Source organism: Microtus pennsylvanicus, chromosome 11 (assembly GCF_037038515.1).
Source record: "Microtus pennsylvanicus isolate mMicPen1 chromosome 11, mMicPen1.hap1, whole genome shotgun sequence".
NCBI classification, from domain to species: Eukaryota; Metazoa; Chordata; class Mammalia; order Rodentia; family Cricetidae; genus Microtus; species Microtus pennsylvanicus.
The window spans coordinates 14,977,229-14,993,596 of NC_134589.1; the positions used below are offsets into that span (position 1 = coordinate 14,977,229).

At 41.6% G+C, this 16,368-nt stretch overlaps 1 protein-coding gene across 3 annotated transcripts in view; it reads left to right on the forward strand.

The window, feature by feature from the left end:
* Positions 1 to 737: 737 nt before the first annotated feature.
* The window catches only part of Smurf2 (SMAD specific E3 ubiquitin protein ligase 2), a 102,687-nt gene continuing 87,056 nt past the window's right edge, over positions 738 to 16,368 (forward strand). For 2 of the 3 annotated variants that reach the window (XM_075990322.1, XM_075990323.1), the window contains exon 1: positions 738 to 1,263. In XM_075990322.1, the coding sequence (XP_075846437.1) occupies positions 1,212 to 1,263 (52 nt within the window). In that variant the 5' untranslated portion in view covers positions 738 to 1,211. The remainder of the gene's footprint in view (positions 1,264 to 16,368) is intronic. The other variant, XM_075990324.1, reaches the window with a different exon arrangement.

The window sequence follows — 16,368 nt, forward strand, 5'->3', positions numbered from 1 at the left end:
TATGATTCACTATTAGGCTGTATCAACCTTGCAAAAAAATTAAAAATACTTGTATTATTTATTTGTCAAGAATAAGTTCATATTAGTGTAGTTACAGCGTCAGAGTGTTGTTCACACTTATTTTCTTTTTTCCTCCTGGGATAGCAAAATACAGTATTGCATGTGCTTTTCACAGTGCCCACCTATCTTGTTCACAATCCTTGGCGGTGTTCCTATCATCTCCCTATGTTTTGGCCTGCTGCTGGAAAGAGAAGAGTACGGGCAGGTAGGTAACCAGATCTGGTCCACCAGGTGAGTCTGTGGAGGTGGCAATTACAATACTGAGAGCTAAGCACTCCCGGGAATTTGCTGGAACGTTCGGTGTGTGTGTGGGGGGGGGGTAGCGTCTCCTCGAATTAATTCTTCTAACTCGGGTCTAACTTTACTCTCGCCAGCCTCTCAAGGCGCGCAGTGGGCGTCTAACATGGGCAGTCTGCCCTGTAGGGACACAGGCTCTCTTTTAGTGAGCTGGTCAGCAGACCCCTCCTGGTGCCACAGAACTGGCGCCGGGGCGGTGGAGTTCGGAGCTGGGTCTGGGCCGCGGCGCACGCGCTCCCTGCGGCCCGTGCCCAGTCCGGCCTTCCTCCGGAGCCCCGGGCGCAGGAGACCTCGCCCACAACCCCGCCCCCGCAATCGCCCCGCCTACCGGGCCCCGCCCCGCCGGCGGCCCCGCCCCCGTCTCCTCCCCGCCCCCAGGAGCCGACGAGTGGCGGCGGCGGCGGCCCCAGGACCCGGTTCCCTCAGACAAGAGGGCGGGTGGAGGAGGAAGCGGCCGAGCACCCGCCCGCCTCAGTAGACTTCGCGCCGTCGGCTCCCGGGCCTTGCGGCACCGAGAAGGAGAAGCCAAGGCGGGCCGCGAGGAGAGGAGGCGGCGGGGGCGCGGGGCGGAGGCGGCGCGGCCGGCCGCGGCTGCCGCTTTGTTGTGTGCGGCCCGGGCCGAGGAAGCAGAAGTGGGAGGAGGGGGGAGCTCTGCGTCCCGCTCCCTCCGCGGCTCATGGCGACGGCGCTCGGCACATCCGGGACCCTCCGGCCCTGGCGGCCGCGGCGCGGGCTGTTCGGGCCCCGGCCCCGGCCGCTGTGGTGACTCCTCCGCGTCTCGCCGTCGTCCCAGCCCAGCCCGCTCGCTCGCCGCCACCACCACCGCCGCCGCCGCCTCCCCCGCCGCCTGGGACATGTCTAACCCCGGAGGCCGGAGGAACGGGCCCGTCAAGCTGCGCCTGACAGGTGAGCAGGGCGGGCGGCTGCGGAGGCGCCCGTGGCCGGGCCGAGGGCCGGGGTCGTTCTCGGTGGTGCGTTGGAGGGGAATGCGGGCGTGGGAAGGCCTAGTTCGGGGAGGCATTGGAGAAGCACTTAAGCGGGCTCGGGAAATTCTTCAGAACGCCGAGTGGGGCCCGTAGGGCTCCCGTGGAGGGCGGGTTTAAGGTCCCGACGTCTTGTTTCCCCGGGTCACAGGCGCAGCGTCTGGGCTACTGCCCAGGTGGGGTCGGGAAGGGGATTACCGAATCCGGTCGCTGGTTGCGGGCAGTAAACACTCGTAAATATGGAGTGCTTACCGGGGGAGCTAGAGAATGTGTGTGTGTGTTTGTGTTCCCTGGTTGTTAACGTGAACCCCCACCTATGCCCGGGTGTGAAACCTTTACTCTCCAGCTGCCAGCCTCTGTGGCCAGCGCCACACACCTTCAACGCACGTCTCTGGGAGGGACCGAGACTGTGGTTGGCTTTTCCGGTGTGTCTGCCTGATCCCACGACTCCCGGCTCATTGTACCCTCTGTGTTTTGGAAGTTGTTTGATTGCAGGGTAGCGTGTTTGGGGTTGTTCCTTGTAGGCCGCAGGACTGGTGGCTCACGTCTGTAACTCCAGACCTGGTTTCGAAACGCTGGGCTTGGGATGCATCTCCAAGCCTGGGCTCATGCAAACTTCGACGCGAACTTTCTCCGGTTCTCGCCACGCTCCGCACCCTTTTCTAACCGGGGAAGAATGCTCCCAGGGATTTGTTAAAGAGGAGGCAAAGCTGTCGATGTTCCCAGGTGCATCGAGTTGTTAACACGCTACAGGTGTAATTTGCTAACGCTGCCACTTCTGATCGTCTTCCGTGGCTACAGCACCCTCATTTTCAGGAAAAATTGTTTTTAGTTTGAAGAGTGTAATTGAAGCTACTGCCCCTATGCTAGTCTCGTCATTATCGGAAGTAAACTGTCCACATTTATTATATTCAGAGGAGTGATGAGAGAGCGCGCATTTCGCAGGGGCTTCGTATGCATTTGTGCCAGCGAAGAATAAACTGTAATTACATTTGCCCACACTAAACTTTGAAATATGTGTGGACGAATTTTGTAGTTGGGTGCTTGTGTGTTAAATGCCAGTCCATGGGCTGTGCTTTCTGGATAACTTGCAGTGGATTTGGTGTTTGAGAATTTAGCTTGAATGTCTGTTGGCTACAGATTAAAAATACTTTACTTTTGGGGCTGGAGAGATGGCCCGGTGGTTAAGAGTGTATCCTGTTCTTGAAGAGGACCTGAGTTCTATTCTAGCACTTCCACCCCAGGCCTTTGCTCACTACCACCTGTAACTCCCAAGGGATTTGATGCACCTGCCCTCCCACAGGCACCTTCACTCATGTACACATACCACCCCTACCCCCATTAATTAAAAATATATTCATATTGCTGACACTGAAAGTGTTCTTCCCTCTAGGGAAAATTAACTGTTTCTTAATGGAAAAGCTATATTTGGGGATGCTTTTCTTTCCATCTTTTTGTCTTTATCTGGGGGGAGTCAGTGGATCTTTGTTGCTTTAGTTTATCTATTACTATTCTTATTAGGCAGGGCTGTGTCAATAATTATAGAAAGAAATAGTGAGTGTGGGTGTGCAAAATGGTCAAATAGGCTGTTATTTATTTTCTTCTAGGATATATACATGGGAGAGGAAAGAGGGATTTTGATTTTCTTTGGATAAAATGAGTTTTAGCTTTTCATTACGTGTGTGTGTGTGTGTGTGTCTGTGTCTGTCTGTCTGTCGTGGGGGGGTATCATGACCATGGAGCACATGTGGAGGTCACTCTCCTCCTACCTTGTGATTCCTGCCAATCAAATTTAGGTTGTCAGGCTTGAGAGAAACTGCCTTTGCCCCTTCAGTCATCTCAGTGTTTTGAGGGCTACTGTGATTTAGGAGATCTTATATTTATTTATCCATCATTTCTTTGCTGCATATGATATTTTCCAAAAATTCACGAGTGAAGTGTGTTAGGCTAATGTGATAACTACCGCTCTACAGAAACCTCCCATGAGAGGGAAAAGATCACACTTAGTTTTTGAGCAAGAGGATACATTAGACTAAATTTATAGAGTGATTTTGTATACTTAGCTTTTTCTGAAGAATTTTAAATACTCTGTCCTCTCCTCTTAATTGTAAAAACAGTTTGAACAGTTGAACTGCTCTCAATTTCTTAAAGCCATTGGGAATTTGCCTGTGAATAGTTTTCTCAAAGTCTGACAAATATTAAAAACATTGTTTTCCATTTGATTACATGTGGTAGAATCTCCTCTGTTTTGCAAGGAGCATTAATTTATATTTTTTCATTTTTGTTCATTTACAAATTAAATACTATAGATTTTAACAAATAGATCTCAAGAGCTGGATTCAATTAGCAGCTTTTTAGGACACACACATAAAAGGGTTAGATGGAAAAGATTGTTTTGACTGACTGGATAAATGACAGGGCTGTGTTTGATGTGCGTCCAGGAATTGGTCTGGAGCTGGTGCCCAACTTCTCAGTCCATCTTGAGAAGCCAAATAAAATATTTAACCTAGGCCTCTTTTTGTTTAAAAAAAAGTTGATTCTTTGTTAAGACCTTAAGAAATGTTTGGCATACCTTTAGATTAAGTGTTTAACAGTTCATTTAGGTCTGGGTTCCCTAATAGAGGAAAAAACTCACTTTAAAAAAAAAATCCCACAGTGAACTTTTATTTGGTTTATAATACACTTGGGTTGTAAGATGTTTTAAGATTACTGTTCTTTGCTCTAAGTTAAAGCCATTTAAAAATTTACATTTATGGAGTACCTTTGATTCCAAGGTACTTTATGAACTGTAGTTAATTATATCCTTAATGGAGAATTGCCCATTGCTGAAAGGGTGTTAACACTTCTTTCATAGCCAGTCTCTGCCTGTTTGTCTCTCAGACCCCGCTCTACGAAATCTCTGCCCACAGTGGATATTTTCCACAGACTGTTCCTAAAATCCATCCATTAGTTAACTGAGATATTGTTGCTGCTAAGAAGTGGACCTAATTTAATCTCAAATTTGAGATTCCTTAGGCCGTTGATGAATATATGGAATGTTCTATCAAGTTACTTCTAGTTTTTATGACACATTGACAGTTGATCATTAAAATGGGCTGTCTCAGAATACTATCAGTTTCAGTTTGTATATGTAGAGTGGAGAATGGATTGATTATTTATTGTGTAGTTTGTAGTGTGACACATATCTAATACAGGCTTTCCTTATAACAGTAAGAAACGGTTTGGCCAGCCCTGCAGTGGTAATACACATTGGGAGGCAGAGGCAGACAAATCTCTGAGTGTGAGACCAGTCTGGTCTACAGAGTGAATTCAAGGACGGCCAGGGCTACACAGAGAAACTCTGTCTCGAAAAAGAAAAAAAAAAAAAAGAAAGAAAGAAATGGTTTGGGTTGAAAATATTCTATATATTTGGTTATAGTTAAAAAAATGTGGTAAGTTCTTATACCCATATTGTTTTTGAAAATCAAAGGTTGGAAAAAGCAGTTTAGTGTAGTTTCTAATATTTTAAATTCTTAGGTATGGAGTAATAGATTATCCAGAACCTTTATTTTAGACCTTTTTGTAAATACAGTGTTTTGAATGCTGTTTCTTATTAATTTTAAAAATCCTTGACAGTAGAGATGTTAAGTTGGCCTATATGTAAGGAAAATTAATTTTAAAATCTCACTTTAAATATATTTGTATTTTAATGTTATTTCACTGTATGTATGCTTTATTTAATTTAAAACTTTAAAACTTTAAGCTTCATTGTATCTTTTAGGTTTCTAAGCGTGAATGTGCGTTTGTATGTAATGACTTCTTGAGGGCTATTGCTATTTGAATGCAGCTAATTCAGTTTATTGGTTTCTGAGAAGGAAACCAAAATGTCATAGCTCCTTTTCGAAAATGCTCTCTTGTATGCTAATTTTCTTCAGACAGGTAGTAGTTTGGTTTTCTTGAGGAATGTATGTTTAATCATGGTTTTTGCCTTTTTCGTGTTGATTTATCTATTTTTATAATAATGTGTGCTGCCTAGTTTATGTCAACTCAACACAAGCTAGAGTTATCAGAGAGGAGGAAGCCTCAATTGAGAAAATGCTTCTGTACGATCTGGTTGTAGGCCAACCTGTAGGGCATTTTTCTTAATGATTAATGTTCGAGGGCCCAGCCTGTTGTGGGTGGTGCCGGTCCTGGGTTCTACAGAAAGCATGCTGAGGAAACCATGAGGAGCAAGCCAGTGAGCAGCTCCTCTCCACGGCCTTTGCAACAGCTCCTGCCCTTAGGTTTCTGTCTTGTTGGAGTTCCTGGCCTGCTTGAGTTCCTGTCCTGACTTCCTTCTATGGTGCACTGTAGTGGTGTGGAAATGTAAGCCAAGTAAATCCTTCCCTTCCCCAGCTTGCTTTTGGTCATGCTGTTTTATCATAGCCAGAGTAACCCTGATTAAGACAACATAACATTATTTAGCATGTAACTTAGCACATTTAGCATATAACTCAATTTTTTTCCTTTGTCTTTTGAGCTGTTATTTGTGTAACGGCTCTACCACACTTGGCTCATAGTTTTCTTTTTAGACAGATTATGTAGTTTACTGGTTTCAAGCTCATTGTGTATTTGAGGATGACCTTGAAATTCAGATTTTTTTGCCTCCATTTCCCTACTCCTGGGATCACAGTGTGTGCTGCCATTCCTGGAATAATTCAATTTTCAAGGTAAAGCAAAGGATCAAGCAATTTTTTTAATTAATTAATTTACTTTGTGTGGATTGAACCTAGCGCCTTGTACATGCCAAGGAAGCACTCTACCATTGAGCTATGTCTGGCTTTAATATGTCTTATTCTTTTAAAATAGATCATATTTAACAGAACGTAGAGTCTGTTTATGATTCATTATAATTTTGAATGTCAGTTACTGTATTGTAATGTGTAGGGTTAAAAATGACATGGCCTGTAGAGAGAACTGTTTGTCCCTGGATAAATTATGATGGATTGTTTACTTTGTTCTTGTATTTTTTTCCATTGACCCTCATTTTTGGCCACTGTTATTTTCATATTTAAGAATGCTAATACCAGTAGGCCTGGTGATGAATACCTTTAATCACAGCACTTGGGAGGCGCAGACAGGTGGGTCTCTTGAGTTTGAAGTGTGCCTGGTCTATATAGTGAGTTTCAGGCCAGCCAGGGCTATACATTGAGACTTTATTAAGAAAAAAAAACCTGAATTCTTGAAATATACTATTCTAATCAGCATTTAAAAATATTTATTTTGTGTGTTGTGTTTTGCCTGAATGTATGTGTGTTTATGGTGCCCTCTGAGGTCAGAAGAGAACATCAGATTTCTTGGAACTGGGTTATAGATCATTGTGAATAACCATGTTGGTGCTTGAAACCAATTCTGGGCCCTTTACAAGATCAACAAATGCTCTTAACAGCCGAGCCATCTCTCCAGCCTCATAATCAGCTTTTTTTGTTAATGTTTTTTTTGTGGGACAGAAGAGTCTTTCTCTGGAGATTATACTGACCTTGAATTTGTCGTGATTCTCTTGCTTTTACCTCTTCTGTTCTGGATTATAGGTGTCTGACGCTAATCCTTATGGTAATCAGCATCATTATATGTTTTGTATAATTGACATGTATTAAGTACTGAACACTGGAGCTAACGAGGTGACTCAGCAAGTAAAGGTTGCCTCTCAGCCTGATGGCCTGAGTTCAGTCACTGAGACTCATATGATAGAAGTAGGGACTACCTGTAGAAAGTTATTCTCTGATTCCACACTTTATGACCTGACATATTGTATACATGGTGTGCACACACACAGACACAGATAAATTAAAAAATAGACACTGTCAAGTTTTCAGCTATTGTCATTTTTTGTTTGTACAATAGCTACATGAAGTAGGAAGTTAAGTACATTTCAGAACTCAAGTTACCTATCTAGAGATGTTAAAATCTTATGAGTGTTCTGTGGAAAGATAGTCATTTGGAGTTATTCTTACACTTTGTAATCCTAGTTTATTTGTTTTTTTAAGGCTCAGTCAGATTACTGTTCAGTCAGAGATTACTATTATCTGTAGAACTCTGTAGAGTCAGAGTTTAGTATGGTGATAACATACCTGTATCCCAACGTTTGTGAGGTTTAAACAGGAGGATCATGAGTTTAAGGCCAGCCTACATAGTGAGTTCCAGCCAGCCTGGGTTATAGGGAGAGACTGTGTTTAAAAAAGACAAAACCAAAACAGTATTGTCGTATTCAAGTGTGTTGATTCTTTTAAGATTATTTTTTTAAGAATATTTTTCTTGTATTTATTGCTTTTACATTTTTTCCATACAATATATTTTAACCATTTTCCCTTTCCCAACTCCTCCCAGATCTCTTTACTTCCCTACCCACCCAACTTCATGTTCTTTTTTTTTTCTCAAAAACAAACAAAAAACCTCAAAACACAAAACAACCAAAAGCAGACAAAAAACATGGAGTCTTTTATATTGGCCAATCATTTCTTAGGCAAAGACTGTTTTTTCGTTTCCCGACTGCTCAGACCTGAATAATCACACAGAAACTATATTAATTACAACACTGTTTGGCCTGTTAGCTCAGGCTTCTTTTTTTTAAAATATTTATTTATTGTGTATCTAATATTCTGCCTGTGTATATGCCTACAGGCCAGAAGAGGGCACCAGACCTCATTACAGATGGTTGTGAGCCACCATGTGGTTGCTGGGAATTAAACTCAGGACCTCTGGAATAGCAGGCAATGCTCTTTAACCACTTAGCCATCTCTCCAACCCTAGCTCAGGCTTCTTATTAACTAACTCTTACATCTTAAATTAACCCATTTCTAGTAATTTGTGTATCACCACAAGGCTGTGGTTTACTGGGGAAGGTTCTATTCTGGCGTCTTTCTGCTTTGGCAGCTACATGGCGTCTCTCTGACTCCGCCTACTCTCTCTCTCTCTCTCTCTCTCTCTGTCTGTCTCTCTGTCTCTCTGTCTCTCTCTCTCTGTCTCTTCCAGCCTGACTATATTCTGCTCTGCAATAGGCCAAAGCAACTTTATTCATTAGCCAATAAAAGCAGCACATACACAGAAGGTTGTTCCACATCATTTCCCTTTTCTGTCCAAATAAAAAGGAAGGTTTTAACTTTAACTTAGTAAAATTACACATAGGAAAACAGGTTCAAAGCAAGAATTACAGTTACAATATTTAGTCTATTTGTATCTGGCAAAATTAAAGAAAATACTATCATCTATTTATCTATTTTATCTTTGTGACTAAAGTTTCTTATCTAATATATCTCTTATCATAACTAAGGAAAATTATAACTGTCTTCAACTCTTCAAAGACCCCAGAAGGATATAATATTACCTAAGTAATCAGAAAGTGTATTGTAAGGAATTTCCAAAGGTCTGGAATTGACAGACACATCTTGCTGCTTGGACAGTCACCCAAAGTTTTTCTGTTGAGGCATCCATCTTCAGCCTACAGGCCCATAGTATCCGGCAGACTTTTCCATGAAGCAGGGAATTTGAAAGGCTGTTTTGCCTATCTTGGCAGTTTGTCAGTCACTTTCTTCTGTATCCTGCAGAATGTCTGTCAGTTTCTCCTGTGAAGCAGGAACCCTAAAGGACCATCTCCTCTTTTGGAATGTTCAGTAGTCACTTTTCTGTGGGTCCTGTATGTTTAGTTCATACAGCATACCATCAAGCAGTTCTTGCCCAAATGGCTTGCCTTGTCACATTAAGGCAAATTCCATAGCGAGTTTCTTCAATGCTCATTAATTTCTCTGAAGTAATTGGTGCTGCCAGAAGCAAACATGTCTCACAGTTGAGAAAAGTCTTAAGTTCTTAAAAGATTTTAAATGCCATATTCCGTAGGTCTTTGAAGTGTTGAAGATTATCTACCTAACTGAAATATATCTCTGTACATCTAGAAAACCTAACATGACTACAAGTTTGGGTGTTATAAATGACTTCCTATTAATCTGTAATTTTTAATTATACATTTTAAAATGAGCTGCCTAAACATTAATGCCTTAAACAAGAACAGTAGTACATATAACAAAATTGACCTTAAATTTGTATCAATAGACCAAGGTCCCTATCAATGCAAAGTATTCATTACTATATCATATCTCCCTTTTATTTAAAAAAATAAAAAAAGAGATTGGCTGTGACTGTTAACAATTTATACCCAACCCTTTTTAAATGAATACAAACATTTATAAACAATCATTTTGAGAATTTGGGTGTAGTTTTTTCCAAACTGCTTCCTGCTTTTTGTTGGATGAAGAATTTTTAGGGTTCATGGAGAACTTTCGGGGGGGGGGTCTTGTTCCTTCAAACCCCATTAGCCTGGAAGGAATCCACAGGTTCTCATCTTCTCTGGAAATGAAAGCAGAACCTCTTTTCCAAAGCAACATATCCTTAGACCCAAATTTTGAAGTCAAGACACCTTTATGTGGGTTTAACTTAGCAGCCCCCAGAATCAAATTTCTTTCTGCAGTCAAAAAAATTCAAAGAAAGTACAATAATATGCATTATCCAAACTCTCTGTATTTTCCATCTTTACATGGCTTAGTTTTCTTTATTCCTTTAATCTATGACTGTCTGTACTCTTTTATATAACTTTTACTGTCTCTTTAAAGACTTTACTTTAGCCGGGCGGTGGTGGCGCACGCCTTTAATCCCAGCACTTGGGAGGCAGAGGCAGGCGGATCTCTGTGAGTTCGAGACCAGCCTGGTCTACAAAGCTAGTTCCAGGACAGGCTCCAAAGCCACAGCGAAACTCTGTCTCGAAAAACAAAACAAAACAAAAAAAAAAAGACTTTACTTTTTATAACTGTCTATATTCTTTTTCCTCTCTCTTTCAAGCCCACATTTTTAAACACACTATGTCTCATTTAGAGGTCTTTTATGTCTGAATCTGTCCTATTGCGTATCTGAAATCCTTTTTTTTCTGACAAGGAGCATTTTAAAATGATTTAAATTGCAGCAGTACTGGCTCCACCTCTCTTGGCCTTTCAATATGGTGGAGGTACATTTACCACCAGCTCTGGGATTGCTGGGTGGGAGCCATGCTTTCCACCTCACCTCCGGGAAGCATAGTACAGCACAATACACCCTTTTTGTCTGAGTAAAAGCTAAATCTGCCATGCAGCATGCCGCATGGTCTGAATATATCTCCATGTACAGTAGTGGGAATCTGCCATGCTTTTCTGCCTGTGCATGCCTAGCAGACCTGATCCAGTGGCATACCCTGGCAGGGGTGCTGAGCAGCAAGCATGCTGTCAGCTTCTTTTCTCCTAACCCTGAGCTGGAATACAGTCACCTGGACCCGAAGTGTGTGGCTGGCCACATGGGTTAGTCTCAAACGCATGGGCTCCATTTGTAGAAGGAGACTGCTGTCTGATTTCGCAGCTGCCTGGATCCGAATAATCACACAGAAACTATATTAATTACAACACTGTTTGACCTATTAGCTCAGGCTTCTTGTTAACTAACCCTTACATCTTAATTTAACCCATTTCTATTGATCTGTGTATTGCCACGAGACTGTGGTTTACAGGGTAAGGTTCTGTTCTAGCGTCTTTCTCCTTTGGCAGCTACATGGCGTCTCTCTGACTCTGCCTACTCTATATATGTCTCTTTCAGCTTGGCTATATTCTGTTCTGCCATAGGCCAAAGCAACTTTATTCATTAGCCAATAAAAACAACATATATACAGAAGGACATTCCACATCAATTCCTGAGCATGAGGCCTCCCCTGATTGATGTATCTAGTATTCACTCCATTGGAGAAAACTGATTTCCTGTCTCCCAGATTCTTGTAAGTAGCTTTTTGGCCAGGGGTAGGACTTTGTGCCCTCTTCTTTCTCTGTGCTTAGATTTTTGTCTTCATATGTCTGTACATGCTGCTATATAGGTCTCTGTGAGTTCATCCATGCATCAGTTACTTCCCTGGAGTCATCCACCTACCTGTGTCTTACACCTTTTCCATCTCCTGTACTCAGATGACCCCTGAATCTTGAGGTGAGGTAGGTGTTTGATAGACATCTCCTTGAGGACTGAGTGCTCCAGTCTTTTCCTCTCTGAACATTGTCCAGTTGTGGGTCTCTGTGTTAATTATCTCCTGCAAGAAGCTGTTTCTCTGAGTAGGGTACAGCGATGCACTGATGGATGTGTATAGCCTTATGTCTTTTTGTTTTGTTTTTGTTTTTCGAGACAGGGTTTCTCTGTGGCTTTGGTGCCTGTCCTGGAACTAGCTCTTGTAGACCAGGCTGGTCTCGAACTCACAGAGATCCGCCTGCCTCTGCCTCCCAAATGCTGGGATTAAAGGCGTGCGCCACCACTGCCCGGCCAGCCTTATGTCATTAGGAATCATTTTACATTTTTTTGTTGTGCAGATTAACATAGCAGATTAATAGTAGTAGTTTTTTTCTACCAGTAGATGGAGCTCTTTCTGCACAGGTACGTAGCTGTCAAGCTGAAGACCTGTAAACCAAAGTCAAAATGAGAGTCGCTGGAATAAATGGGATTGAAGGGTCAGATACTGAGAAAGGCAACTCCACCTTTCAGTGAAACACTACACATAAATTAGTTTATGAATATAAGTTTAAATGCTGCATGTTGTAAAGACGAGACAGAACTTCATTAAATTAAGACTGCTAACATTAGTTAATTCTACTTGTATTTTTGTGTAACATCATAGGACCAGACTGATAACTTTCTTACAGAAAGAAATTTTCTAAAGAAAAAAGTTGATTCTTTTGAGAGAGGATGAAAAAGTATTTTAAATTTCTGAAAAAAGTCATGAGACATTGGAGATATTCAGAATACCATAGCTAACAATACTTGATACATGGTAGGTACATCAGTAACACATAGTTGTGAATTAAAGATGGGTGGAATTGAAAGGGTTGTTTAAGACCTTGTTGGAAACAAAAGATTTCTTTCTATGATGTTATTTTTGTATTAACTAATATCTCATTAATTTTGACATCATTAAACTGTGAAAGTATAGGAGTGAAGAGTTTTTTTTTTGCTAATTTTTGACTTGATTGATAGAACTCCTAACATCTTTATAATTGTGTATGCTTGCATGTGTGTAGGTCAGAGAATGACATTTAGTAGTCAGTTTTCTCTGTTTATCATGTGATGAGTCCTGAGGATTGAATTTAGGTCCTTAGACTTGGTGGGCAGAGCCTTTACCTACTGAGCTTTCTGACTGGTCAAACTCTGTTACCACACTGTAAATTTTGCTCTATAGTGAAATAAAGATCTAGTTGGTATTCACTGAAAACAAATTTGTGGAGTATTACTGTCAGTAATAGGAAGATAATATATATTTCAGAGTTTTTTTTTTTGTTTTTGTTTTTTCGAGACAGGGTTTCTCTGTGGTTTTGGAGCCTGTCCTGGAACTAGCTCTTGTAGACCAGGCTGTTTCAGAGTTTTGTTAACTGAATGAGTAAAAGTTTTTTTGTTTTTTTTTTTTTTAAAACGATGTGTGACAAACATACTGAAAAGGTCTGAGCCCCAGGATCAAGAGCACTGACTACTTTTCCAGAGGACTTGAGTTCAGTTCTAAGCGCCCACATGGCAGAACCATCTGTAACTCCAGTTCAGGGAATCTAACACCCTCCTCTCACCTCAAGAGCACCAGACATGCACGTGGTACACACACATACATGCAGGCAAAACTCTCATGTACATAAAAATAAATCTTAAAAGTCTGAGCCAGTATGTGTAAACACACTTGTAATCCCCGGTACTGAGGCTGTGGCTATAGGATCTTGCATTCAGAACCAGCCTATGCAACAAGTGAGACAAAAAGATGGTGGCTAGGTAAAAGCCCAAGCAGCACAGACCCTTGGAACCCCTGTAAAAAACTGACATCTCTGTAATCCCAGCACTCCTATAGGAAATAGAAGGAAGAGAAAGAGAATCTCTTGGAAATTTGTGGACCAGTTAGCCTCACGTATAAAGTAGCAAACAAAAACAACAATGCTGGGTGGTGGTGGCGCACGCCTTTAATCCCAGCATTTGGGAGACCGAGGCAGGCGAATCTCTGTGAGTTTGAGTCAAGCTTGATATACAGAGTAAGTTCCAGCCAGGACAGGGAGAGAAACCCTATCTCAGAAAACCAAAAGAAAAGAAAAGTTGGTCATTTACAGGGGCAATGTAATGATATCTTAGTTCCAAAGAGAGTAAATTTAATAATTTGCTCTGCTTAGTAGTTGATGATCCTATTAATAAATGGCAGACTTGTTTTGATTTTTAAAAGGCTCAAGGATTACATTAAGGGTATAATAGATAACCATGTTTAGAAGGATTATAATACAAGTTCAGTGGCTAGGGTGAGAATATTTGTCCCCTCTCCTCTTTAGGAGAATCATGGTGCAGAGAAACAGTCTGTAGGCCAACTGTGTTGATGCACCAAAATGTATATGGCCTCTCCCCCCATCATTTTAAATTATGTATCTGTGTGGTGGGTATGCATGCGCATGTCAGCATGTGGCCAGAGGCATCGCATCCCCGTAGAGCCATAGGTTGTTGTGAGCTGCTTGACATGGGTACTGGGTACTGAACTCAGATCCTCTACATGAGCAGTCAGTACACATAACCTCTGAGCCTTCTCTTTAGTCCCTAACAGATTTTTCAAATCTTTTAATAATGTATAACAACTAATTTCTGTGTGGAAAAATTACCCTGTTGCTAGCCAAACATCTTCTTCCCTTCATTATTTGGAACAAAAGAAGGAAAACATAAACTCTGAATGATTTATATAATATGAAGCAAAACAAAGTATTTGGAAAAATTATATTTGCTGTATAAAAGGTTTTTAGTATTTCTCTATAAAAAGTAACTCTCAAACTTGTGCCCCCCAATAATTTTATTATCTAATTACTTTTGTCAGTCAGGAACTTAGGAAGAGACTCCATTGAGCCATATTGGCTTGGTGTTTGTCATGTATTTATTCAGATGACAGCTGGAACTGGAATAGCTGAGGGCCGGTCAGGCATTTCTTTCTTTGCAGATCATGTCCAAGCTTCCATATGATCTCTCTTTGAAGAGAGGTCATACTGCCAGGTAGTTTCAGGGCAGTTCCATTGCTAACAAGGGGCTTGGAGGTACCTCCAAGGAATTGTCCAGGGAACAATGTGAAAGTTATATTTTCTCTTCTCACCCAACCTGAAAAGGTCTTGGTATAATCTCTTGTCATACACAAGGGAGTTACAAGCTTTTCTAAATTCATGGGAGAGGAAATCTGGACTTCCCTGACTCTAGATAGAAGAAATGTGAATTTGCAGTCATTTTAACAGTTGTGGGCTGGAGAGATGACTCAGCTGTTAAGAACACTGATTACTTTTCTGGAGGACCTGAGTTCAATTCCCAGCACCCACATGGCAGCTCACAACTGTCTGTAACTCCAGTTCCAGGGGATCTGATACCCCACACAGGCAAGCCTACAGGCAAAACACCACTGAACAGTAAATAAAAATAAATTATTATTTTTTAATAAATCCTTTTTAAAAAGATTTATTTAGCTGGGCGGTGGTGGCGCACGCCTTTAATCCCAGCACTTGGGAGGCAGAGGCCGGCAGATCTCTGTGAGTTCGAGACCAGCCTGGTCTACAAGAGCTAGTTCCAGGACAGGCTCCAAAACCACAGAGAAACCCTGTCTCGAAAAACCAAAAAAAAAAAAAAAAAAGATTTATTTATTAAGCATATAATATACTGCTGACAAGGAAGGCACCAGGTCTCATTACATTACAGATGGTTGTGAGCCACCAGGTGGTTGCTGGGAATTGAACTCGGGACCTCTGGAAGAGCAGCTAGTGCTCTTACCCTCTGAGCCATCTCTCCAGGCCCCCAAATAAATTATTTTTTAAAAAAGTTTTTTGTATGTAGTGGTAGTGGCAGGAGCTGCTACTACTTTTTGGGGGTTTTAGGTGGTACTGTATTTGTCTTTAAATATTTATTTTTAGTTGTGTGAGTATTTTGCCAGCATTTATGTATGTGTACCACGTGTATACTCGTGGAAGTTAGAAGAGGATATTGGATCCCTTGGAATTACAGATATGAGCCACCATGTATGTGCTGGGAATTGAGCCTGTGTACTCTGCAACAAGTGCTGTTGACCACTGAGTCATCTCTTCAGAGCCTATATATGTTTTTTGTATACTAATCTTAACAGATTCCATTTTTCCAGCCTCCCCCCCCCCCCATTTTTTGTGACAGAGTTTCTTTGTTGTGCCTTTGCTATTATGGAACTTGCTCTGTAGACTGAACTAGCCTCGAACTCAGATCCAACTACCTCTGCCTCCATAGTGCTGAGATTAAGGCGTGGGTCAACATGCCTGGCTCATTTTTCAACTTTTTTTTTTTGGTGGTTTTTCGAGACAGGGTTTCTCTGTGGTTTTCAACTTTTATTGTTTGTGTTCTACCTCCGAAGTGTCCAGACATTTTACTAGATCACCTAATGTCAACGGTCTCAAGAATTATTATAATTTGTTATTGACTATAAAAAATCAAGGTTATTTGGTAAAGGACTAAAAAGATACACAATGGAAAAAGAAACAGATTAGTAAGAAGACAGACACTATCTGAGTGGAACAACTTATGTAATGTGAAATTCTTTAGTTCTCTACTGATTTTTATACTGAAAAATATTATACTTCAGGGTTAAGAATCAAAGAATGGAGCCAGGCAGTGGTGGCACATGTCTTTGATCCCAGCACTCAGGAGGCAGAGGCAGGTGAATTTCTGAGTTTGAGGGCATCCTGGTCTGCAGATCAAATCCTAGGATAGTCAGGGCTACACAGAGAAACCATATCTCAAAAAAATAAAAAGAATCAAAGAATGTAACTGGAGAGGTGGCTCAGGGAATAAGCACTGGCTGCTCTTCCAGAGGCCCTGGGCTTTATTTCGAGCACCTGTGGAGTTAATTGTCTATATTGGTTCTGGGCATCTTTGGGCACCAGGCACGCATATGGTACACAGATATGCATGCAAGCATGCAAAAACACCCATACACGTACAATTAAATAATAAA